General features: G+C 39.4%; 1 protein-coding gene across 1 annotated transcript in view; it reads right to left on the minus strand.

The window, feature by feature from the left end:
• Window positions 1-162: 162 nt before the first annotated feature.
• The window catches only part of LOC5566459, a 170,934-nt gene continuing 143,459 nt past the window's right edge, over window positions 163-27,637 (minus strand). The window contains exons 4-7 of the mRNA XM_021837440.1: window positions 9,641-9,880; window positions 4,271-5,304; window positions 677-4,205; window positions 163-600 (exon numbers count right to left, since the gene is read on the minus strand). Of these exons, the coding sequence (XP_021693132.1) occupies window positions 471-600; window positions 677-4,205; window positions 4,271-5,304; window positions 9,641-9,880 (4,933 nt within the window). The 3' untranslated portion in view covers window positions 163-470. The remainder of the gene's footprint in view (window positions 601-676; window positions 4,206-4,270; window positions 5,305-9,640; window positions 9,881-27,637) is intronic.

The raw sequence follows: 27,637 nt of genomic DNA on the forward strand, positions 1-27,637 counted from the left end.
AGCTCAAAGATGAGAAACTCAAATGTGGACAGTGTATAAACTAAGAATCCTATCTGTATTATTGCATTCTATAGGCATTTTTTTAACAGAACTGTAGGTAGAAACGGTCGTCGTTGTTCAAGATAGAATTTGTCATCGAAAAATAATAGAAAACGAATAGAATTTCATTTGTCATAAATTGTTTTAATAAATATCAATAAATAAATAGTGTAATAAATAATAACAAATTCATGCAATCGAACCTGCACACCAGAACGTCAACGATTCAGTTGATAATACCTGTAAGCTATGTGATAGTCATGGTCAGGTCTTAGTACAGTAAAAAGGTTAAAGGTCTTTCCAGTAATAAGTAAAACTTCGTCCGCCGTATTAGAGATTAGTCAAAGTATTAGTCACGCATTCCGTCCCGTAGCAAGTCGTCCCATAGGTCAATCAAATGCTGTTTACAAAAGAAAATCTCCGAAACGGTATCAGTCTTCCGCACTGATCGGTTTCGGTAGCTCGCTCAGCGAGAACGCATCGCTCTTCAGCTGCGGAACATCCGGCAGTGGATTGCGCTTCTTCGACTTGGCCACGTTGAACATCACCCAGTTGTCCGGTCTGTAAGAAGATAGATTGGTTGAATGTCCATTAGTTACTTCGATCCGGATGCGGGAAGCGGTATTGATGAACTTACCTTTCGATACTAGTTAGTAGGACGAAGGGAACCAGCGCAATTCCCGGTTGTCGTCGGTCGTGGTGTCCGTGTCCGAGTCCAGTTGTCGACGTCGCTGCTGAAGTCGGTCGTTTTGCGTTGGAAGTCGGTCTGCGTCTTCTTTGGTGGGGTGTCGGGCGTCGGTCCGGTCGCGTGGGTCTTTGCGTTGTTTGGTCAGGTTGTGGGGGCTTTGGAGGGTCGTTGGAGGTCTCGGTCTCGTCCAGTGGTAGAATGGATTCTATTGGGTCGGCTCGGTCTGGCGTTCGGGCGTGGATGTCTTGTAAGGTCAGTCGGTCTATTGGGTCGGAGTTCGTTTGGTGGTCGGCGTTGGGTTTTTGTAGGAGATCCTGGTCGGCAGTGGCGTCGTGATCGTCATCATATTCGTCATAGTACGTTTGTCCTTTGATCGTCTTGGTCAAGTTTGGTTTATTCGTCAAGTTGGTTTGTAAAATTGATAAGTCTGGCGAACTGTTGGTGTCAACGGTCATGTAGTCTTCGTATGAGCCTTCTCCTGAAGTCTGAGTCTCAGTTGGGGTATGTTCTTTGTTTTTAGTCTTGCTATTCGAATTAGTCAGTACATTTTTGTGAGTGATTCCAGTAAGTGATAGTTGGTCATTAGTCTGTTGTAGGTTGTCGTCTGTCGTGTTTTCAGACGTTGAGTTGTAGTCAGTCCGTACTAGGTGAGTCGACTGTTGTTCGTCATGTTGGCGTTCCGTATCAGTTTCATTGTCCGTATCCAGAATGTTCAGTGTCTTAAGAATTTCTAGTTCAACAGTTTCGTCGATCGAGGTATTTGCTTCTGTCAACTTGGTTTTGTCGTGTTTTTGGTTATCAGCCATGTTTTTCAATCGTTGGTCAATTGTTTCGAGGTTTGTTACGTCTATTCCTGCCAATTCTGTATCAGTATCAGTAAGGTCTACATTGTCTGTTACTTTTCTGTCAACGTTGTCATGTTCACGTGTTAGTTTGTGTGCATAATGTCGTATGATGTATAAGTTTTTGTCAGTTTGTTTTTGTTGCGGGTCATCAGGTCCATGATAGTCTATCGTGGTCACGTATTTTTTCGTCGAACTTGTCTTGCCGTTGATATTGGTAATGTCCTTTGTTTTAACGCCCGTTGTGAATGTCTTAGACGTCATGGCAGTGTCTTCGTCTGTCACAGCTTTTTCCAGGTCAGTGTTTTGTACTGTAAAAGTTTCGTCAGTCTGATCATGTTTGTTCGTATTGTCTCTGGTAGATTCATCGTCAGTATGGTGTTCAGTAAGGTCAACATTGTCGGTCACATCTGCGTCCGCTCCGTCATGGTTTTTCGTTTCTTTGTCCCGGTCTATGTACGGTCCAACGTATTGGTCCAGTTCATCGTCTGTCTCTTCCATTGGTTGTTGGTACCGATCGGCGTATCGTTGGAGCTGTTCAAGGTTCTTACGTGGCCAAAGTGTGGCGTTCGTCGGTGGTTGTAATGTATAGCTGTCGATGTATGGTTCGTGTGCGTTGTACTGGCTGTAGTTGCGGTAGGTAGCGTGTCCGTAGGTCTTTTTCAGAGGTTCATACTTGTTCTGTTCGGGTCGGAGGTAGCCGTCATGTTCGTGGATGTTCAGCGTATCTTGTCGGTTGGCGTCCGGAATGTCATAGTCGTAGTCTTGCATAAGAAGAGGAGGTACAATTCGGGAAGGCAGTCGGTCTTTGCTGTCAGTCTGTAGATGCTTTTGCGGTTTGCGTAAACTAGTCTTTTTCTGAGAGAAGATAGGCAAAGGTAGAGCAGATTGATGATGGACAGGACTAGAAGAAGAGTACTGAGGTCTAGGGTCGACAGAAAAGACAGATTGAGAGGCAGATGAAGAGGAAGGTTTCTGAGAGTTTTGAAGGAAGATATTAGAATTGAGACTAGATGAGGAAGGTAAAGGCGCAGAAGGAGCAGACGATAGAAAGATAGGTTTGTCATTTGGTCTAACATTGTTTATTACTAGTAGTCCAGGTCTTTGGAAAGTTGTCTGAGTTTGCGTTTGTGGTGGTCGTTTGGTTGTTTGTCTGTCCTGCTGTTGACTGTGGTCATAGTCGTTGATGATCTTGTTGGAAAGCGTTCGTCTGGGAGTCGTTCGTCGATTGGTAGGTCGTCGGGTGTCCAGTCCGTAGGGATTGTAGGTCGTCATAGGTGGATTGTAGCAGTTGTAAGCGCAGTATGGTGGTTGAGGAGGTGGCGTTGGTTTTTCAGTCGTATAGTAACCTCCGTAGTATGGGTTTGGCGGTGGTTCTGTCACGTGTCCGTAACCTGAGTCATGGCCATATCCGGGTTTAACGAATACTGGCGGGTCAGAGTCATTGTTGTAGTCGTAGTTGTTAACGTCATCGTAGTCAGAGGGTGGTGCCGGTGCAGGTGCCCCGTAGTAGCCACTTCGAAGTGCGTTTTTGTCGGTTGTAGACAGTAGCGTTGCGTTGTCTTCTTTTGTAAACAACTTCGATAGGTTCAAGTCACGTTTTTTCAACGAATGTTCAAGGTCTTCGTCGTCGGTTACGTTGTCGGTAGAGTCACGTTTCAAGCTGAAGTCTATATTGTTGATGATAAGGTTCGTTGCAGCAGTCGGTCGCCGTCTTGGTGTAGTTTTCCTGGTAGGTTTCCGTTTTGGAGGAGCAGTTGTTCCCGTCAGATCTAGTTTGTTGTCTATTACAGTAGATGGCGTAGGAATTGGGTCTTTCTGTGGAACAGGTCTAGGCTGAGTCGGTTGTGCAGGGGTCGGTCGAGGTGTGTTATTGTTAAAGTCCAGCTTGTTGTTCACTATTGTCGTTGATGGTCTAGGAGAGTTCAGTACGATTTGTCCGTTGGAGGGTATCTGGTGTCCAGTATTGCCGTTTGGAATGAAGTCTACTTTGTTGATTATGTTGGCGTTCTTCAGTGGTTTTCTGGTTGTGGTAGTTGAGAATACGGATTGTGCTGCACTTATGTCATTGTCACTTTGTTCGGCGTTTGGCTCGTCGTTTGGTCTCGTAAAAGGGTCACGTTCAGTCCACGGTTCTAGGTCAATGGGTGACATCAGTTTCGAGTCGCATGATAGTCGTTCGTTTTGTACGGCGTCAGCTGGTAGAAATACGTGGGGTTGCAAGGTACCACCTCCAAGTGCTCGGCAAAGAACTTGCGAGAACGCTACTTGGCGGATGGACTCCAACTGCGCTGGCGTGAACGAGGACTCGAATCCAGGATTCTCGTACCAGAACCGATCTCCTTTACGAAGATTGCCAAACTGCTGGGCAATGATGCAGGAAAAGGTGGGTCCTACGATACCTCCCACTACCGGACGTTCGGCTAGACCACCAACAAACAGATCTATATCGTCAACTGAGCGGTAAGCTTTGCGTAATCGCAAGGCCGACGCTGGGCCCATAACGCGGTCCAGATCCGACCAATCCTTGATGGGAGTTAACCCGCAAGGTATCCGCCAGTTGATGTACGGCTGAATGCCGTGATCTCGACCCCGCTGTATATTGATTGCTGCTAGGTCCAACCCGAATGGGAAACCTGTTGAATGAAGATCAGCTCATTATATTTCAACCCCCAAAGCAACAACCCATCTACGAACTTACTTCTTGTCTGAAATAGATGGTTCGTTAACTCTGCGGAGATAAACTCATCGCGCTTCAGGGCACGTTGATTGACCATGCCCCGCACCAATCGATGCAAGGACCCCGGCCCGCCAAGATCTCCTTCGGCGCTTTCCTCGTGCAGTGTCACGTTGTTCGGAATGAACCGATGATGCCTGTCGGCTCTCATGTACGATCCCTGTATCAACGAGTGTCCAAATCGGAACGCAGCCGAGGAAAATTCGTTCGCCACTGTTGGATTCACGCTGGGATCGTATCCCGTGTAGAACCCGCTGGTTTCCAGTTCAAGGTCGAACAAATGGCACACCTCCTTGCCCAGCACGATCGGAAGGAACTCCCGGTAGGTTATGTGTTGGAACATGGCCCCCACGATCCGTCGAGCTTCCTGGTAGAGCTTTTCATCGCTCCAGTGCGGATTGATGTCGGAGAGCTGAGTTGCGATCTGGTTATGTTCGTTGACCCAAACCATATGGAGCATCAGCAGTCCCGGCTGTTCGCCGCTTCGGGCATCTCCCGGACGGATGCACTGGTTGGCAAGCGCCGCCCGGAAGCAAACGTCTTCGCTGGGCGGTCCCCGTCCGAACAGAAGCAACCCGTTGCGGAAGATCCGCGCGTTATCCGAGGTGCGTGGATTGCTCGAGTAGATGGGCGAGGCGTCGATGTACGAGGTAACCTGGTTGGTTTGCTCCCGCCAGGACAGCAGGCAATCGCGCCTTTGGGCCGGTGCCGATCGGAGGAACTCCAGACAGCGAACGCCCAGCGGTGACAGCCACGGATCGTCCAGCGGGACCTTGATGGGCAGACAGGACGGATGGAGGCCTTCGTCGTTGCGTCCGCAGCAGCGCGGAGTGGACCCGTTGAGGCTACGCGGTTGGGCCGTGGCTGTCAGGTCGTGATCGAGCAGCTGGCCCCACAGGGCCAACATCATCGTGACGGGGGCTTCCTCTTGGCGGGATCCGTGCACTACCAGGCTGATGAAGCGTGCCGATGGGAGCGGCCCGTTAGCGATGGATCGTCTGGAAGGGGAAGAGTGGTGCAAAAGGAAAAGATTGGTTATAGGCTTTGTAGAGAAGTTTCATAGTTGGTGATAGTCTTTGAGGCTTCAGTGAGTTGGTTAGGACAAGAAGTGTTGATTTTCTAAAATTTAATAAACATATCTTATTAGCCATCTGAATATCTGTTGGGAAACTATAGGGCTAAGAAGCTCTCATTTGTCTTATTTAACATCGAAATAAGTGAGCTGTTCCCGCGGATACGACCCGGTATTAAATTGAAATACGAGAGAGATTCGTTCAAGTTTACGGTTTATTACAGACCCAATTTCTACGGCAAATGGCAAATACTCCTATTTATACTCCGCTCTTCTCTATAGTTACTTGCATGGAATTTTCCAGAAGTGTATTGTTGTATACAATAATGTGTTTAAAGCAAACTGTTATACAATTGACGGAATGAATATTCTGGAGCTGTTAGACAATAAACAATCGGTGTAGTCGATCTGGAAAGATCGGAAGGTAAGTAAGTTGATGTCATAGTACTAGTTGTTTCATGCTTCTAGGTATGTCACATATATGAGAGTGTATGAGGATTTATTTCAAATGAGTAAAGTGTTGCCAGTATGGTTGATTTATGGTGTTTTTCTGGTCTCAACATGAGGCATGTTCGTCAACAGGTATGATACATCGCCATTTTCCAGAGACCATTCTAAGATTGCCAGTTCCAGGATTCTGGAAGAATATCTCTCAGGATTCTGGGAAACCCTTTCAGGATTATGATAGTATGCCTCTTGTTGTTCTGAGCGAATGCCTTCAAGGATTCTGAGAGAATCCCACTTAGGAATTCGAGAAAATTCCTCAAGGATCTGAGAGAATTCCTCTCAGGGTTCCGAGAGAATCCCTCTTAGGAATCTGAGAGAATCTCTTACAGGAATAATAAAAAATCCCTTTCAGAAATTTGAGAGATTTCTTAGGTATCAGAATCGAGCTCAAAAGGCCGACTTCTTCTATTCACTACAATCCTTCTCAGCATTCTGCGAGAATCCCTCTCATATTCTGAATAGATCCCTCTCAGGGAACTGAGAGATCCATCTCAGGATTCTGAGCAATTCCCTTTCAATATTATGGGAGATGCCCCCTCAGGATTCTTAATAAATCCCTATTAGGTTACTTGGAGAGTTTCTCTCAGGATTCTGATAGACTCTTTCTCAGGATTACCTCTAAGAATTGTGAGAGAAACGCTCTAAAGATTTTGAGAGATTCCCTCTTAGGATTCTGAGAGAATCCCTTGTAAGAATCTGAAATCAGAAATTCGAGAGAGTACCCTTCTAAGAATTGTGAGAGAATCGCTCTCAGGATTCTGAGGGAACTCCACTCAGGATTCTGAGAGTACCCCTCTAAGAATTGTGAGAGAATCACTCTCAGTATTCTAAGAGAATCCCTCTCAGGATTCTGATAAAATCCCTCTCAGGATTCTGAGAGATCCCTCTCTTGATTCTTAGTGAAATTGAAGTCTGATCGAATCTTAGGAATGTGAGCGAATCTCTCAGGTTTTTGAGTGAATCCGTCTCTCGATTCTAAGCGAATCCCTTTCAGGATTCTTAGAGAATCCCTATCAGTATGCTGAGGTTTTCTTGAAGAATTCTCACTCAAGATTCTGGAAATATCTCCCAGAATTCTGGAAGTATCCCTCTCAGAGTTCTGAGACAATTCCTTTCAGGTACCTAGCTAATCTTTTAAAGGGTGCTGAGAGAATCACTTTCAGGGTTCTGAAAGAATCCATTTCAGGATTCTGATAGAATCCCTTCCTGGATTATGATACTGAGAGAATCCCTTCACAGGACTCTGAGATAATCACTGCCAGGATTCTGAGAGATTCCTTGCAGGATTCTAGGGGAATTCCTTTCAGAGTTGAAGAGAATCTTCATCAGCCTTTTTGTAGAACATGTATCAGGTATATGAGAGAATACCTTTCAGTATTCTGACAGATTTCGTTTCAGTATTATGACAGAAATCTTAATATAATTTTGTGCTCTCCGAATCCGTGAGGAAGATTCTCTCCTAATTCTGAGGATAATGCTAATCTTGACGGGGCTAAGAGCAATTCGCTCTACGAATTCTAAGCATTTTTTTATGGAAAGTTTCTTCAAACACTGACTTTTTGCCTAGCTCATATTCCTGTTTGTTGAGAAGCAAGCTTTTTACTCAGTGCAGTTGTATCATGCAGAACACATATTTTATTTCTCATTACTAGTTTTTAAATGTCGCATTCTCTATGCACCAAAAGTCATATTATTTAAAATATAACATAAAACGAGCTCACCAAATGTTCGTATAGTGGATGGATCTATGGTTAGTGATGTTCAGTATTATTAATAATTAATAGGGGGAGGATCGCAGTAGCCAGATTCGGCTGGTGAAATGGCCGGTGCAGTTTTTGAAAAAAAGTGATATAGTGGAAAAATAATGGTTTATTCTGCACGCGTTCTGCTGGGCAGTGCTTCGTTAAAGCCCAAGCAATATATAAATATTAGAGTGGTTCAAAAAATCGTTTTTGCTCCACACCACTCATTCGATTCTAGATCAAATTCTGAGTATCCTCCCAACGTTTGAGCTCATTTGGATGAAAATTGAGACTGCACAAGCCCTTTAAAGTTTATATGGGAATTACTATGGGAAACGAAAGAAATTCATACTATCGGTCATAGTGTTTGCCCATGTGCTCTTGGGGATTAGAACTACGTTGATACTGTGAGATGCAATAAGCAGCTACAACTTTGCCGAAGACCGTTTTTAAATCGGACGCCCCAGTAATTAGTTATTGATTTTTGAATGAGTTGTAAAACTTTGGCTGAAATTATTGGGCGGTTCTGCAGGCATCACTGGATATATGCAGTAAAACATAGTAGCCATGGTTTGTGCGTGCTATATTTCGCGCCAGGTGCAGCAATGTTGCCTGTTCAAAAGTTAAATGAGCACTGCTGAAGAATTTGGGACTGGATATAAATCAATAACTAATTACTGAGGCGTCCGATTTGGAAACGGTCTTCGGCAATGTTGTAGCTGATAAATGTATCTCACAGTATCAACGTAGCTCTAATCCCCAAGAGCACATGGGCAAACACTATGACCGATTGAATGAATTGGTTGTTTTTCTCATACTAATTCCCATATAAACTTTGAAGGGCTTGTGCAGTCTCAGTTTTCACCCAAATGGCCTCAAATTTTGAGAGGATACTCAGAATTTGATCTAGAATCGAATGTGCGGTGTGGAGCAAAAACGATATTTTGAACCACTCTAATAAATATGTATCGAAGCCAATCCTCAAATTTTCGGTTCGGAAGCATAAGTTTGGAGAGCTGGACAGCAGATCGGGCGTAGGGCTTGATCGAATGGTCGCTCTCTAGGAATAATTCGATTCGAGTTAATTTTCGCGTCGCCCGGAGTAATATTTTGCTTTTGTAAAATGAGCACGCTGATTGAAGTAGCTACAGCTGCTTAATCAGGGATGGATAATCAATTTGGTGAGCTCGTTCCATGCTTTTCTTTGAAATGAACAATATGTTATGAAACGTACTTTTATAATGACAACGGTGAGAATGTGTGTAGACTCTTGTATATCAACATTTATAACCTAATACCTTTCCTTTTACCTGATTGTTGTCATTATAGAAAAATAACCTTGGAGTGGTTTTTAGGTTGAATTCTTGAAAGTATTTTGGACAAATTTCGCGCGTAAAGGAATAAGGAATCTTCGGAACAACACCTGAAGAAACTTTATGCAAATATATGATTTAGTTTCCGATGACGTTCCTGGAAAACCTCAATTAAAACATGGGGCCACGTGAAAAAGATGACCACGCGATTTAAACGAAAAATTGAATTAAATACATATTCAATTATATTCCAACTAGAATAGTATCCTTCGAAAAATATGCGTATTTCGACCTGAATTGTAAGATGGTCTTAAGTGTTATGTACTAGACTTGATCCAAGTCTCTTTTTGGTTCGTATATGGTCTCGTTTTCATGCATTACACATTTTTAAGACACTTAGTCGCTACCAGCCTTGTAATAGATTTAGATTTAATATTTCATACAACTTTCAAAGGAGACATGAAATTATCTTTATTTCTAACTTCCATTATGCGAAACGTCCTCATTGTTATCTTTATCATACTATTACTTAGACACTTTGACACCAGAAGGTTTTTTAAAGCCATTGAGTCTAGTAATATCTGCTTATTCTTCAATATCTGAACACTTCTGTTTTTTTGAGAATCTCGTCTATCACTGAGTCCTTGCTTCTCTTAACTCTAACCTCGTAATCTTTCATATCCCGTTCTAATCGACTCACCTGATCCCCTCGACACCGTCGGTGTACTCCGGCGCCAGGAAGCGATGAAACGGCATCTGGGCCGAGCCCCAGCGTGGCCTCTTTCGGTTGTTGCAAGTGCCATCGTGGGTCCGGTAGCGGCGGCTGGCCGGAACACAGGGTGGCGGTTCCCTCGAGGGACACATCCCCTCCAGGGGCGTCCGCTTGAGCGAGATCTTCGGCGGAACTTGCCGTCCCAGGGCCACATACTCGACGTTGGTGCTGTTTGTTTCCCGGGATCACATGTGAATCACAGAAAAGATTATATCACATCATTTTCAATCAATCGAACACTCTCGGTGTCCGCACTCTGCGTTCAGCATTGTTAGGTAATGTCACTTTCGAACCGTCGATCGATTCGGTAATACAGTTTCACTTTCATTTTAGGATTCGGCCGATTGGCGCAAAGTTCAAACGGAATTCACTTTCTTCTTCTTCTGATGGCGGTTGCGGTGCAGAGTGAAAGTTCAGCACGCTTTTATCCCAGTTTTGCTCAACCCCAATTCTTCACCCAACACTTCTCCAAGCTTTTCCTCAAGATCGCGAGAGAAAGGTCTGACACCCCGAAAGCGCAAGTGAAGACTGATGAGTTCAATCGGTTGGCGGATTGTATTTATAAAGTCAACGACGGCTGCTCGCCGCGATCCCTCTCTCTCACCGTTACTGTCTAGCGAGCGATCTTCACGGGAACCACGAGCACCACCTCCACCACCAGCGTGATCGCGCTGTACCTCAACCGTCTTTACCCTTAAGAAGGTGTTCGCGCGGCGAAGAAAATAACCGTTGATTCTTCGAACGGGGTTATGTGCTGGTTGGTTGGTGTGCAGCTGCTGGTGGTGATTACGAGACTTTAATGGGGAGCTGGCTGGTGGAGTGGAGCAAGATGGGAAGCTTTAAACCGTGTGCGGATTTTCCTCGGAGACACGTGAGCTTGTGGAGCGCTCTCAAGATCATACAAAGGAAAATAGCGAGATCGATACAGGAGTGAGACGCAAATCGAAGTAAGGATATATGTATAATCGAGTGTTGGTAGTGATACACGTTTGTCCAAGGTAGTTACCATTTAGGAATATGTAAATCTGTTTGTTATGGATAACTAATGCAAGATTAATAAATATGTGATTGGTTTTCCAGGTAATACATATTACTAAAATTTATTTTCCATTTGAAATAAGACAGTAGAACTATTATATTTCCTTCCTTTCGTCTAGTGGTAATGTTCGCGGAAACAAAGCAAAGCCATGTGCTGAAGGTGTTTGCATTCAATTCTCGATCGGTCATAAAGGAAAATTTGATGCCTTCTCTTGAGCATACCCAAGAAACAATTTTGGGCTATTAATAAATATGTTTGCTTAACTAGTGCTTTACAACAGCTGTGACTGTTGAACAAAAGTATATATACAGCATATACTTTTGTTCAACAGTCACAGCTGATGATCAAATGATACATAAATTCTAAGCAGCATTTTAGTTCCCCCTTTCATGAAAGATCTTGAGCATATACGTATTAATAAACTTTTCAATGAACATTGTTTTTAAGGACAGTTTCTAAAAGCCGTTTCATTTAGCTTGTTTAATAATTGTCTTAGTTGAAATTAAACTATTATGCAAGCGTAATTCGCCCAAAAATGAAGTACCTATTTAATAACTATCGTGTTATTATCGTAAGATAATAGCACATGTTTATTCTGATCTGATTTATTATGATCTTACCTCGGCTGTCCAACAGTAGTAACATTATACCTAAGTAGATTCTACAATGTTTAATCAATATTTAAACCACCAATTATCCATCGATCATCCAGAAATGCATGTTCAGCGTTTGTCCTACAGGATTGTAACAGCCAATGTACAACCATATGTTTTCATAAGGGGATTATTCGTCTATTATGAAACTGTAATAAAGCTGATAGCTTTGATAAGTCGCGTTTGAGATTTTTCACAAATAATGCATAACCATGGTGTTCATACATACCGAAGGAAAGCAACATACTTAGACGATGATTGAACAACATATCCATTACCAGTTTTCACTAGGTTCCTCCTGGAATTCTCACAAAAAATCATTCCCGGGATTAGAATATTTAGATCTTTTTCTGAGGCTTTCTGATCTTACCAAAAATTTCCTTGAAGAATCTGTATCGAATCACTTAAAAAATATCTTGAAGAATTCCGCCGGGGAATGCGCTCGAAATTCTTTTGAACTGTTTTAAATATTTATCTATCCTCCACTTACTTATTTTCATACATTCCATTTGAAAGTTTAAAATATCATCGAGTTGTTAAAGATTTTTCGGAATTACTGAGGATACCTCCAAGAAATAGTACAAGAAATTCTAGGAGTCTCACAATTTCTCACAGTTTCCACAAATTCTTTTGGGAGTGCACCAACATTTTTTCCCACTTTGCTTTTGAGATTCTTCCTGAAGTTTCTCTACATATACCTTCAACAAATCTTTCAGAAATCTCTCGGAAATTCTCAAGGATTGCTTGAAAAATTCACAGCAATAATTATCCAGGACTTCCTGCAAAACACATTAAATAATTCTTCCAGGTCACTTAAAGGATTATTCCTGATGAAAACAATATTTTAAAATTTCTTTAGAATTGCTCACCTATAATCTGTTTTAAATTGAAATATTCCTATAAAGTTTCTAACAGAGTACGTTTAACTGTTTATTTATGAACTCTTCAACGAAAGTACTCAAAAATTTCCCGAGCAATTGCGAACAATTATGTTATTGTTTCCCCTGGAATGTCGTCCGAGAATTCTTCCGAAAAATTCACCAGAAATCCATCCAAGTATTTTCCAGAGATTTTTACTTTAGACAGTATTAGCGATTCTTCTAGGAATCTCTGGAAGAAATTTTTCAACAGATTAACTGAACTCTTCAACTTCAAGAAAAAAAAATCCATAAATTTTATCAGGTATTCTTTCAAGTTATAATAAAATTACCAAATTTTTTTCCGAATTTCAATTCACGTATTATTCCATAAATAATATCCAAAAATTTATGCACTATCCATTTTTGGTTCAAAAACTACTCCAGAAACACCTCAATATTTTTTTAGGGCTTTCTTCACCAATTTATCTACGAATCACTATTTCCATATTCAATTTATACCAAATTGATAGAGTTTTAGAAAAAAAAATTCTAATAATTACGGGATGCTTGACGGAAAATTCAAGAATCAATCGTAAAATTTCTGATGCTTGTTTTTCTGACGATTTACCCCACAGAAAAGCTTAGTTTTTTTTTGTAGGACTTTGTTCTTTTTCATTCGCCTATAAAGATAAATGGACAATGATTTGCGTTGAAACGGATGGAATTTTTACTGAAGGTATTTGTATACAACATCTTAGTAAATATTTAGCATGAATTCCGAAGTTTCATGATACTATGGGGAAAAGATATATGTATAAAAACACTTTTTTCCTACTTGCAGAAATTCCAAATAACTTTTTTTGGAGGGGCTTTTTTCAATCTTCATCCAGCAAACACAATGTTGCAGGCTGAAAACACTAAAACCTACAAAACTTTTTTATTTCTTGATGGATTTTGCTGACATTTTCAGAAGTTCCCGAAAAAATCTTCAAGTGTAAGGTCCGAATGTTTTGAAAATACCAAAATTGGTAACATCATCTCTTCAATGGATTCCTAATGAGCTAGCGGGTTGGTGCTGTCGGCAAAGTTGTTCTACAGAATTGCAGTAAAAAAATTGTTTGGGAATTCGTCCGCTAGGTGGCGCTAGTAACAAATATTCCTCAATCCTCAGATGAGGGGGCTTCAAAATTTAAGGGGACACGGGAGACCGTGTTATTTCCCCCCCTTTTGTCTCACTCTAACAATAATCATCAAAACTTTGCAGAAGCAAATCTCTAGTTTTAGTGAACCGAATAAACGGAAAATTTATCGGATTGTGCACTACATATAGAGTAAGGTGGGGCAAAAGTTCGACCTTAGTGGTATAATCAAAGTTTCCAGGAAAATAATAGCAGATGAAACAAAACAAATACCATTCATCGAACCTTCACTATATTGGCTATAACTTTGCTGAACAAACTTGTGTTAAAATATTTACCCATTTTTAGTTATAACTGTTTCAAAATTGATTGTCTTATTCGAACTTTTGCCCCACCGGTGGGGCAAAAGTTCGAATCTAGTGTGGGGCAAAAGTTCGTTGGCTAAAACACAAAATATCAATACTTTTATGCCAGGCATACTTTCTACCAGCCGTAAACTTATGTTTGCCGAAAAATACACACTAAATTTTCATCAAAAAATGCCCAAAACAGGGTTAATTGTAATAAACTCAAAAATAGCAGTTTTTCGCAAAACTAAGGGAAATATAAAATTTTTGTGACATTTTTCTCACGATCAGGCAAATTTCGCTAAAGTTGAAGATAATATGTAGATTTCAGGAAATTTGAAAAATTTTCCGTGGGTTTATACATGGGTCGAACTTTTGCCCCGCAGATTCGAACTTTTGCCCCGCTATGGGCCAAAAATTGATTCCAACTATTTCTGGAAAAACTAATCCACGTCAAAGCATCCTTACGATAGGCCTAGAAACGCCCTTACATAAAATATTGAAAAATATGCTATCTTCATTTGGTTCCATGCATCGAAAGTTTGACCAAATATTACAATATTTACGTCGAAAAACAACAAATAGCCATAACTTTTCCAAATCTCAATCGATTTTTATGATATTTGGAGTGAAAGTTTCTTACTTGAATAGCATTCGAACCACCATGACATTTCTAAGTTTTGATTTGATTTGAGCTAGAAATCTTAAAAAGAAACTCTTGCCCCACTCGAACTTTTGCCCCACTTTACTCTATATAATTATAGTGATACATTTTTCGCATCGATATATTGAGTGGTTCTTGAGATTTGCTACTTCAAATGGAGAGGGTGATTAAAACACCGTCCCGTGCGGCCATAAAAATGTTTTAAAATCCTATCTCCCATAGCTTCCGTACCATCCTTACCATAAAAATAGTATTCAATTTTCAGCTTTCTCGGTGGTGATTGAAAGGTGGCCCCAAAGACGATATAGGTTTATATGGAAATTACTATGGAGAAATTAAAAAAAAATGTTCCGAACATGTTCTTGCAAGAATGTAAGTACAAAATCGGCATCCTAAAGTAAAAACTCATTCTTCAAACCATACGAAAGAAATTTGCTGAAGAGAGCAATGTAATCCGACTGATAGGAGAAGACATATTCATGAGTTGTTTTGCCATTATTTTGCTTCATATTAGATTGTAGCCCTACAAACATCTATAAGAATCTCAGTCAAAATTAGCTCAAAAGAAATCTGTTTCTTCAGCAACATCCTTCATTGAGGTTTGATGAATAAGGTTTTACTATGTGTTGATAATTTTGTACTTACATTACAGTACTAACATGTTTGGAACATTTTTAATTTTTTTTCCATAGTACTTCCCATGTAAACCTACATAGTCTTTGGGCCACCGAAAAAGCTAAAACTTTCACAGAATGATATTTTCATGGTAAGGATGGTTAGGAAGGTATGGGAGATAGGATTTTCAAACATTTTTAAATTTTGAACTGCCCTAATCTTCATATCCTGATGGGCTAGAAGGTTGGTGTTTTCTGCAAAGTTGTTCAGAAGTAAGTCTGCGCTAGTAAACCATTTTCTTCAAACCTCTTTATCTTAAGATCCTGATACGCTTGAAGGTTGGAGTCTTCAGCAAAGTGGTTCAGCAGATCAAGGACTATCTGGCGGTAATTTATGTATTTGTTCGGGAATTTATTCGCTAGGAAGAGCTTGTAACAAATTATCTTCAATTTTCTATATCTCGATATACTGACGAGCTGTTTTCGGCAACTGTTAAAGGGTGAACACGAAATTATTGCAACACAACTTTTCTACCATTGGGTAAAAATCAACCAAATTTTGCACACTTTCTCATTGATGTGTATTGTTTACATGCTGTCAAACTCGAAGTCGTGTTTTACGATTCAACGAAAATGGAGGTAAACCAACGCAAGTCAAGAGAACACATTTTTTTTTTCAAACACCTGGAATTTCCTGACCTGTCGCACCGGCAGTTGGGAAAAATGTTGAACTTTCACCATTCCACCGTCGCCAGAGTATTGAAGCGGTTCCAGGAGCGGTTGACGTTGGACCACGGCAAAGGAGCTGGAAGAAAACCGAGACCGGAGAACAAAAAGACGGAGGGAAAGCAAATTCCAACGTCTTAAGCCGTGATTTGGCTAAAAAGATCGGCATGTCGCAGAGCTACGTCCAGAATGCAAAGAAGAGAGCTGGACTACATACATACAAGGTACAACAATCGACGGTCAAAACTCGGGCACGGAAGCTCTACGAGAAGATGCTGACAAAATTGGAGTTTTTCACCGGCAAGAGCAAGTTCAATGTGGCCGACAAATTTAAGAAGAAGAAAAAATCGACGTTCGCCTCCAAATATCTCATTTGGCAGGCCATCTGCTCTTGCGGACTGAGGAGTGAGCCTTTCGTGACAAAGGGCACAGTAAATGGCAAGATCTACGAATCTGAGTGCCTCGAGATGCGCCTTTTGCCATTCTTACAGCAGCACGACGAAGCTCTGCTATTTTGGCCTGATTTGGCATCATGTCACTATTTTAAAAGTATCCTGGAGTGATATGAGGCCAATTCGTCCATTTTGTTCCAAAGGACATGAATTCGCCAAACTGTCCGGAGCTGCGCCCGCTGGAGCAGTACTGAGCAATAATGAAGCGGGAACTTCGGAAGAGTAAGAAGACAGTCAAAGTCGAGAAAGGCATGTTAAGAAAATGAAAAAAAAAAAAATGAAACTGCTACCGGATGACACTGTAAAGACTTTGATGGAAGGCATCAAGCGAAAATGCCTTCAATTTTACACGCAAAGCTCCACCGATTTATTTTGATTTTTAAAGTAAATATATGTATAAAACTACCCTAAAATTTTGGTTTGATTCTAAACATTATAAGAAAATTGGCATGACAAACCGTGAAACCGGTGAAACCGTCGCCAAAATCGTCGCCATCTAAGCAACCGCTGTGAATTTGACGTTTCACCAGTCTTAGCCAACACAACGGCAAATCACCTCCTTTGATTTATTTTCTGGCATTTGACGTTTCACCAGTCTTGCCAACACAAAGGCAAATCACCTCCTTTGATTGGTTTGCTGGCGACGATTTTTTCAGTCTGTTTTAAAGTTGGCGGCGCATTTTGTTGCGAATGAAACAGGCAATACTTTACTGATTTGTTGATTTCTTTTGCAGAATTGTTCAGGCGGCTCTAGTTTCCTCTAATGTGATCAAGCTGATTTATCCAGTGGATACCCTAATTTTCTTTTAACGAACTAACTTTTCTATCTCATGATCTCCATACATTGAAACGTCGATGCCGTTGAAAAAGTTTTTCAGATGTTCTTCATAAGATAGGAAACTAGTATAATTGGCAAATTTTCCATACAGTCAAAACCTGGTAGGAAAAGTTTTAATTCAAATTATGTGTTTTTTTGTGGACAAACTAGATGTTATGAGTGTTTAGCAAAAATGTTTCAGTGCAAATAAAATCACAAAGTTGGTTTGATCTTTTATTTATTGTTCGATGGACATTTTTGTGAATTTCAATTCCATTTCAAACAAAAAAAGGTTAGCAACAATCTAAAGCAGTAATTCCCAAAGTGGGCGGAATGTCCAAGGGGGCCAAAATTTGTAAAACTGAATTTGGGGGGCGAAAAAGCTAGAAAGGGGACAAAAGATCAGGTATAGGAGCACTAAAATAACATTTGGAAGAGCGGACGAATTTCCAAACAGATTTTTCACTGCTAGATACCCCTCGTTCTGCTGAACAGCTTTGCCAAAAACACCAACCTTCTGCCCCCCTATTCCAACGCTAATGGTCTCGACTCACACGCCACGCAGAATAAGCACATAATATGTAAAGAATTGTCTACTGACACAGTAATAAACAGATTGCGTAAAATAACATTGCTAATATGTTCTACAAAGATTACCGAAAAGTTTCTTGAAGTAATGATCTTGAGTAAAAAAAAAACAAATAATTCGCAGATGAATTTCTACAGGAATCTGTAAATGAATTCCAAGTGAATTTCTAGAATAAAAATTTCGAAGGCATTTGTAAATTTCTGTAAGTATTTTTGGAAAAAAAAATCGTAAAAAATACATTGACAAATATTTGAAAACTCTATGAATTAATTCAAAATTTTTCCTAAAACTAAAATCAGGAAAAGTTGATGAGAGAATTTTTTTGGAAATTCATGAAAAAAATATGTAGAGAGTGTGGGAAACTAACAATGACCACCTCCCATATATATGTACCTTGACTGGGTAATTTACACACCTAATAGTGTGAACATTCTTTAGAGTGTAAGCAAGATTCCGTGAGAACAGCGGAGGACATTTTGTTATTCCTTCATTCGTTATTGCTCTTTCGTTCGATACAGCCAAGTTGTGTTGTATTCGGATGTGCGCGTTCTTTGATTCGAAGTTCCTTTTTCCTCCTTCTCCGCGAGTGATACTTCCTGCTGCCAGGTGATCCTGTCCACAGAGAGAGGGATCCTATTCTAGGCATTTTCGATTCACTTCAGCACGGGTTTTTAAGCTACTGGGTCCATATTTTTCCACAATATGCACCTTGATGCCAAAGTGAATCACGGAGGTGCACACTGCAAAAGTAGTTCTTCATTATATTTAGAGGAATTCGTTTGAAGATTGTTTGACGAATCCGACATTCATATTTTTTTATTGGATTTGAATTAAGTCTGAGTTCTGATGGTAACATTCTTGGCTGGATTCTATGGAATTTAATTTCGAATTTGTGGGTTTTTGACGAAATTGTTGAATGATTTCTGGTAAGATTTTTTCCGAAGCCAGATTTTTATTAATCTCAAAGATATTTATAACGATGTATTTTATGAGTAGTGTTTGATCCTTTGATCGTGTCGCTTGCTCCTACGGGGATAAGCTATGAACACGTGTTTGACGTAAAATGAGTAAATCGAGCTATATCTCGAATCCAGTTAGGCGTGAATACCATAGGTGCCGATGGAGATGGAGATGCAGAGGTATACTCGATCCTTCCCTTCCCCGATGTCTGTTAGGACGTGGCCGGCGCATCGAGCTCTCTTTTTGGCACATTGAAAATGGTAAGACTCAATCCCAAGCCTAATTAATTGAATATCTGTGCAACTTCCATTTTTTCCTGGTCAATCACAGAGTAGCAACTATGCTATATGTCTGTATGATCTATGCTCAATGAACATTGCTCATGGTCATACTCAAGATGTTTATCACGATGTATTTTTTTATAAACCCAAACTTTTGCACGATGACTTGAATGACTGTTTTATTAATTTTGAATAGTTTTCATATTTTTCCGTAAAAATATTGTGAGCGCCTTTCAAAGAATATAAGATTACGAGTTTACTGACACCTTGTTTAAAAATTTTGGTCGATCCAATGCTGAGGAAATTAGCAATGTTTTTTCAGTGTGTTTTTTGAAAAATGTTACAACTTTAAGTAAAAATTGAGTGTACAAAATTCAAAAAATGTTTTTGGAACACTACATACGAAGTAAGAGTATATCTTTGTCTTTTGAATGCGGTTTAGAGAGTAACAATTGGACGTGTAATCACAGAGATATGGACTGAACACTTTTGTATGTTTTTAGGGGGTGAATCCAAACTTATGCACAGGAGTGTACGTACCGTAAATTCGGTGAAATTGATCAGTAGGGTGAAATTGATCACCGTGTCACACGATTTTATTTCCCTCTAATAGAGCACAGAAATCAATGCAACCTATAGTAAATGAACGTTGTTGGTCTTAATTATTGTCGAATTGCATGTTGTGAAGTTTTCTGTGTTGAGGAATGTTTATTTCTATGAAAATAATTGAAAATTCCATAATCGTGTTCGATGTGGTATTGGCAGACATTAATAAAGTTAGAGTTTTAAACAAGGATTTGGACATGGTGTCAACCTGAAAATTTGTAAGGATGCTTGAAATATATCCCCAAAACGAATTTTATCATCAAAATTCGTACCAATTTGTTCATTTCGTTGAAATAATTGATTTTTATAGATATCAGAAGATTCCTTCGAAAATTGCCTACATTTAGGCGTTTTCTGCGGCATTATTGAAAATGAATTGTTTATTAATTCCATAAATTTTACATTGTTTAGAATTTGGCAAGCATATTTGGAATCAGGAGGCACAAATAAATTAAGCAAAATTGTTTTCAAAACTAACAATAATTGTTTTGACAGGTGATCAATTTCATCCGAAACGGAATTCGTTGATTTTTTATTTTAGATACGATTTTCAGCACTAAAATCACAACTGTATGAAAATTTCAGTATATAAGCCAATGAACCTCACCGTCGTACTTGTTTTTCTGAATTAAGCTGGTTAGTATTGGCAACATAATAGAAAACAGACATGGAAAACAGTGAAAAGTGATCAATTTCACCCGAAATTACGGTATATAAGAAACAAAATTTAATATCATACCAAACAATTCTATAACAGGCCGAGTAAGTCAAGCAAGAGATGAGCTCATACTGCTTTGGATATTATGTTCCAGGTTACTGGAGTAATTTTCTAAATAAAAAAAATCAAAATAATCAAAATTCGAGATTTTAGCTATCAAAATTAAAGGATCTATAACTTTCTTAAAAAAATTCAGTGTATATATGTATTCGATTGTATATTCTCCCGAAGACCTAATTTTTCGATAGTTCATACAACACATTTGAAAGTTCACCAACAATCACAATCAGCGACTCTCATGCCTTTAAGCGCAATGCATCTCGGCGAGCCTCAACGTAAGAAAGACCCAATTTCCTTTCTCACTGAACTCAACCATCAAGTTGGTCACATTGTGTCACGAAGATAAACCGCGAAAAAAGAAAGTCGGAGATCACGTTATTGTCGCGATCATCGCACAGTTGACGTGCATAATGTGCATAATAGCAGTTACCGTCGCCCCCGGACTCGACTCCGGCCAAAGTGGGCAGGAACATGATCAACGGCATCGGTTTTTGCTGCGGCCGTTTTCGTTGCGAACAACATTAACGTCGTCGACGAGCGATCGCAAATCATCGATAATCAACTTCCAGCCTGAACGAGAAACCGGTAACTGGCGGTGTGCAAAGCTGACGCAGTTTTTGTTCTTTTATGTGAAGTTGGTCTCTTTTTTTTCTTTTTTCACACTTTTCACTTTTCCGTCCTTAATACATTTCATTTTTTTATTACTTTATTAGAAGCATTCCAAACATTACATTCATTTCTTATATCGAGGTGTTCTGTGTTAGGCAACACTATAATCCTAATTTGGTAAAACTAAATTAAGCATTTATTAAAATTTTTTAACAACATATTACATTTCGTTTGCCGTAGCAGTTCAGAATTTTTACAGGTGAGTTGATTTCATCTGCTTATAAAAAAAACGCTTTCAACTAACTTAACATAACTTTACCTAAATATATTTCCTGTCTAACATTATTAATAACTATGTTTTGATTCTTCTCAATGAATTTTCTCAATCTCGTTTGAAAGCTACTCACATCGATTTGAAAAAAAAATTTATTGTCGATGGACATTTTTGTGAATTTCAATTCCATTTCAAACAAAAAAAGGTTAGCAACAATCTAAAGCAGTAATTCCCAAAGTGGGCGGAATGTCCAAGGGGGCCAAAATTTGTAAAACTGAATTTGGGGGGCGAAAAAGCTAGAAAGGGGACAAAAGATCAGGTATAGGAGCACTAAAATAACATTTGGAAGAGCGGACGAATTTCCAAACAGATTTTTCACTGCTAGATACCCCTCGTTCTGCTGAACAGCTTTGCCAAAAACACCAACCTTCTGCCCCCCTATTCCAACGCTAATGGTCTCGACTCACACGCCACGCAGAATAAGCACATAATATGTAAAGAATTGTCTACTGACACAGTAATAAACAGATTGCGTAAAATAACATTGCTAATATGTTCTACAAAATTACCGAAAAGTTTCTTGAAGTAATGATCTTGAGTAAAAAAAAAACAAATAATTCGCAGATGAATTTCTACAGGAATCTGTAAATGAATTCCAAGTGAATTTCTAGAATAAAAATTTCGAAGGCATTTGTAAATTTCTGTAAGTATTTTTGGAAAAAAAAATCGTAAAAAATACATTGACAAATATTTGAAAACTCTATGAATTAATTCAAAATTTTTCCTAAAACTAAAATCAGGAAAAGTTGATGAGAGAATTTTTTTGGAAATTCATGAAAAAAATATGTAGAGAGTGTGGGAAACTAACAATGACCACCTCCCATATATATGTACCTTGACTGGGTAATTTACACACCTAATAGTGTGAACATTCTTTAGAGTGTAAGCAAGATTCCGTGAGAACAGCGGAGGACATTTTGTTATTCCTTCATTCGTTATTGCTCTTTCGTTCGATACAGCCAAGTTGTGTTGTATTTCGATGTGCGCGTTCTTTGATTCGAAGTTCCTTTTTCCTCCTTCTCCGCGAGTGATACTTCCTGCTGCCAGGTGATCCTGTCCACAGAGAGAGGGATCCTATTCTAGGCATTTTCGATTCACTTCAGCACGGGTTTTTAAGCTACTGGGTCCATATTTTTCCACAATATGCACCTTGATGCCAAAGTGAATCACGGAGGTGCACACTGCAAAAGTAGTTCTTCATTATATTTAGAGGAATTCGTTTGAAGATTGTTTGACGAATCCGACATTCATATTTTTTTATTGGATTTGAATTAAGTCTGAGTTCTGATGGTAACATTCTTGGCTGGATTCTATGGAATTTAATTTCGAATTTGTGGGTTTTTGACGAAATTGTTGAATGATTTCTGGTAAGATTTTTTCCGAAGCCAGATTTTATTAATCTCAAGAATTTATAACGATGTATTTTATGAGTAGTGTTTGATCCTTGATCGTGTCGCTTGCTCCTACGGGGATAAGCTATGAACACGTGTTGACGTAAAATGAGTAAATCGAGCTATATCCGAATCCAGTTAGGCGTGAATACCATAGGTGCCGATGGAGATGGAGATGCAGAGGTATTCGATTCTTCCCTTAGAAGGTTGGTGTTGTCAGCAAAGTTGTTCTACAGAATTGCAGTAAAAAAATTGTTTGGAAATGCTTCCGCTAGGCGGCGTTAGTAACAAATATTCCTCAATCCTCTGAAGGGGTGAGGGTGGGGGTTGGTTCAAAATTTTAAAATGTTTTTAGATTGTAGCCCCACAAACATCTACAAAAATCCCAATCAAAATTAGCTCAAAAAAGATCTGTTTCTTCAGGAAGGATGTTGCTGATGTTTGGTGAATAAGTTTTTATCATGTGATGATAATTTTGTACTTACATTACAGTACTAACATGTTTGGAACATTTTTCAAAAATTTTCCATAGTACTTCCCATGTAAACCTACATCGTCTTTGGGCCACCTTTATATCACCACCGAAAAATGCTAAAACTTTCACAGAATGATATTTTCATGGTGAGGATGGTTAGGAAGGTAAGGGAGATAGGATTTTCAAACATTTTTAAATTTTGAACTCTCCTAATCTTCATATCCTGATGAGCTAGAAGGTTGGTGTTTTCTGCAAAGTTGTTCAGAAGTAAGTCTGCGCTAGTAAACCATTTTCTTCAAACCTCTGTATCTTAAGATCCTGATACGCTTGAAAATTGGAGTCTTCAGCAAAGTAGTTCAGCAGATCAAGGACTATCTGGCGGTAATATATGTATTTGCTCGGGAATTTATTCGCTAGGAAGAGCTTGTAACAAATTATCTTCAATTTTCTATATCTCGATATACTGACGAGCTGTTTTCGGCAACTGTTAAAGGGTGAACACGAAATTATTGCGACACAACTTTTCTACCATTTGGTAAAAATCAACCAAATTTTGCACACTTTCTCATTGATGTGTATTGTTTACATGCTGTCAAACTCGAAGTCGTGTTTTACGATTCAACGAAAATGGAGGTAAACCAACGCAAGTCAAGAGAACACATTTTTTTTTTCAAACACCTGGAATTTCCTGACCTGTCGCACCGGCAGTTGGGAAAAATGTTGAACTTTCACCATTCCACCGTCGCCAGAGTATTGAAGCGGTTCCAGGAGCGGTTGACGTTGGACCACGGCAAAGGAGCTGGAAGAAAACCGAGACCGGAGAACAAAAAGACGGAGGGAAAGCAAATTCCAACGTCTTAAGCCGTGATTTGGCTAAAAAGATCGGCATGTCGCAGAGCTACGTCCAGAATGCAAAGAAGAGAGCTGGACTACATACATACAAGGTACAACAATCGACGGTCAAAACTCGGGCACGGAAGCTCTACGAGAAGATGCTGACAAAATTGGAGTTTTTCACCGGCAAGAGCAAGTTCAATGTGGCCGACAAATTTAAGAAGAAGAAAAAATCGACGTTCGCCTCCAAATATCTCATTTGGCAGGCCATCTGCTCTTGCGGACTGAGGAGTGAGCCTTTCGTGACAAAGGGCACAGTAAATGGCAAGATCTACGAATCTGAGTGCCTCGAGATGCGCCTTTTGCCATTCTTACAGCAGCACGACGAAGCTCTGCTATTTTGGCCTGATTTGGCACCATGTCACTATTTTAAAAGTATCCTGGAGTGATATGAGGCCAATTCGTCCATTTTGTTCCAAAGGACATGAATTCGCCAAACTGTCCGGAGCTGCGCCCGCTGGAGCAGTACTGAGCAATAATGAAGCGGGAACTTCGGAAGAGTAAGAAGACAGTCAAAGTCGAGAAAGGCATGTTAAGAAAATGAAAAAAAAAAAAATGAAACTGCTACCGGATGACACTGTAAAGACTTTGATGGAAGGCATCAAGCGAAAATGCCTTCAATTTTACACGCAAAGCTCCACCGATTTATTTTGATTTTTAAAGTAAATATATGTATAAAACTACCCTAAAATTTTGGTTTGATTCTAAACATTATAAGAAAATTGGCATGACAAACCGTGAAACCGGTGAAACCGTCGCCAAAATCGTCGCCATCTAAGCAACCGCTGTGAATTTGACGTTTCACCAGTCTTAGCCAACACAACGGCAAATCACCTCCTTTGATTTATTTTCTGGCATTTGACGTTTCACCAGTCTTGCCAACACAAAGGCAAATCACCTCCTTTGATTGGTTTGCTGGCGACGATTTTTTCAGTCTGTTTTAAAGTTGGCGGCGCATTTTGTTGCGAATGAAACAGGCAATACTTTACTGATTTGTTGATTTCTTTTGCAGAATTGTTCAGGCGGCTCTAGTTTCCTCTAATGTGATCAAGCTGATTTATCCAGTGGATACCCTAATTTTCTTTTAACGAACTAACTTTTCTATCTCATGATCTCCATACATTGAAACGTCGATGCCGTTGAAAAAGTTTTTCAGATGTTCTTCATAAGATAGGAAACTAGTATAATTGGCAAATTTTCCATACAGTCAAAACCTGGTAGGAAAAGTTTTAATTCAAATTATGTGTTTTTTTGTGGACAAACTAGATGTTATGAGTGTTTAGCAAAAATGTTTCAGTGCAAATAAAATCACAAAGTTGGTTTGATCTTTTATTTATTGTTCGATGGACATTTTTGTGAATTTCAATTCCATTTCAAACAAAAAAAGGTTAGCAACAATCTAAAGCAGTAATTCCCAAAGTGGGCGGAATGTCCAAGGGGGCCAAAATTTGTAAAACTGAATTTGGGGGGCGAAAAAGCTAGAAAGGGGACAAAAGATCAGGTATAGGAGCACTAAAATAACATTTGGAAGAGCGGACGAATTTCCAAACAGATTTTTCACTGCTAGATACCCCTCGTTCTGCTGAACAGCTTTGCCAAAAACACCAACCTTCTGCCCCCCTATTCCAACGCTAATGGTCTCGACTCACACGCCACGCAGAATAAGCACATAATATGTAAAGAATTGTCTACTGACACAGTAATAAACAGATTGCGTAAAATAACATTGCTAATATGTTCTACAAAGATTACCGAAAAGTTTCTTGAAGTAATGATCTTGAGTAAAAAAAAAACAAATAATTCGCAGATGAATTTCTACAGGAATCTGTAAATGAATTCCAAGTGAATTTCTAGAATAAAAATTTCGAAGGCATTTGTAAATTTCTGTAAGTATTTTTGGAAAAAAAAAATCGTAAAAAATACATTGACAAATATTTGAAAACTCTATGAATTAATTCAAAATTTTTCCTAAAACTAAAATCAGGAAAAGTTGATGAGAGAATTTTTTTGGAAATTCATGAAAAAAATATGTAGAGAGTGTGGGAAACTAACAATGACCACCTCCCATATATATGTACCTTGACTGGGTAATTTACACACCTAATAGTGTGAACATTCTTTAGAGTGTAAGCAAGATTCCGTGAGAACAGCGGAGGACATTTTGTTATTCCTTCATTCGTTATTGCTCTTTCGTTCGATACAGCCAAGTTGTGTTGTATTCGGATGTGCGCGTTCTTTGATTCGAAGTTCCTTTTTCCTCCTTCTCCGCGAGTGATACTTCCTGCTGCCAGGTGATCCTGTCCACAGAGAGAGGGATCCTATTCTAGGCATTTTCGATTCACTTCAGCACGGGTTTTTAAGCTACTGGGTCCATATTTTTCCACAATATGCACCTTGATGCCAAAGTGAATCACGGAGGTGCACACTGCAAAAGTAGTTCTTCATTATATTTAGAGGAATTCGTTTGAAGATTGTTTGACGAATCCGACATTCATATTTTTTTATTGGATTTGAATTAAGTCTGAGTTCTGATGGTAACATTCTTGGCTGGATTCTATGGAATTTAATTTCGAATTTGTGGGTTTTTGACGAAATTGTTGAATGATTTCTGGTAAGATTTTTTCCGAAGCCAGATTTTTATTAATCTCAAAGATATTTATAACGATGTATTTTATGAGTAGTGTTTGATCCTTTGATCGTGTCGCTTGCTCCTACGGGGATAAGCTATGAACACGTGTTTGACGTAAAATGAGTAAATCGAGCTATATCTCGAATCCAGTTAGGCGTGAATACCATAGGTGCCGATGGAGATGGAGATGCAGAGGTATACTCGATCCTTCCCTTCCCCGATGTCTGTTAGGACGTGGCCGGCGCATCGAGCTCTCTTTTTGGCACATTGAAAATGGTAAGACTCAATCCCAAGCCTAATTAATTGAATATCTGTGCAACTTCCATTTTTTCCTGGTCAATCACAGAGTAGCAACTATGCTATATGTCTGTATGATCTATGCTCAATGAACATTGCTCATGGTCATACTCAAGATGTTTATTACGATGTATTTTTTTATAAACCCAAACTTTTGCACGATGACTTGAATGACTGTTTTATTAATTTTGAATAGTTTTCATATTTTTCCGTAAAAATATTGTGAGCGCCTTTCAAAGAATATAAGATTACGAGTTTACTGACACCTTGTTTAAAAATTTTGGTCGATCCAATGCTGAGGAAATTAGCAATGTTTTTTCAGTGTGTTTTTTGAAAAATGTTACAACTTTAAGTAAAAATTGAGTGTACAAAATTCAAAAAATGTTTTTGGAACACTACATACGAAGTAAGAGTATATCTTTGTCTTTTGAATGCGGTTTAGAGAGTAACAATTGGACGTGTAATCACAGAGATATGGACTGAACACTTTTGTATGTTTTTAGGGGGTGAATCCAAACTTATGCACAGGAGTGTACGTACCGTAAATTCGGTGAAATTGATCAGTAGGGTGAAATTGATCACCGTGTCACACGATTTTATTTCCCTCTAATAGAGCACAGAAATCAATGCAACCTATAGTAAATGAACGTTGTTGGTCTTAATTATTGTCGAATTGCATGTTGTGAAGTTTTCTGTGTTGAGGAATGTTTATTTCTATGAAAATAATTGAAAATTCCATAATCGTGTTCGATGTGGTATTGGCAGACATTA

Source organism: Aedes aegypti, chromosome 1 (genome assembly GCF_002204515.2).
Source record: "Aedes aegypti strain LVP_AGWG chromosome 1, AaegL5.0 Primary Assembly, whole genome shotgun sequence".
Taxonomy (NCBI): domain Eukaryota; kingdom Metazoa; phylum Arthropoda; class Insecta; order Diptera; family Culicidae; genus Aedes; species Aedes aegypti.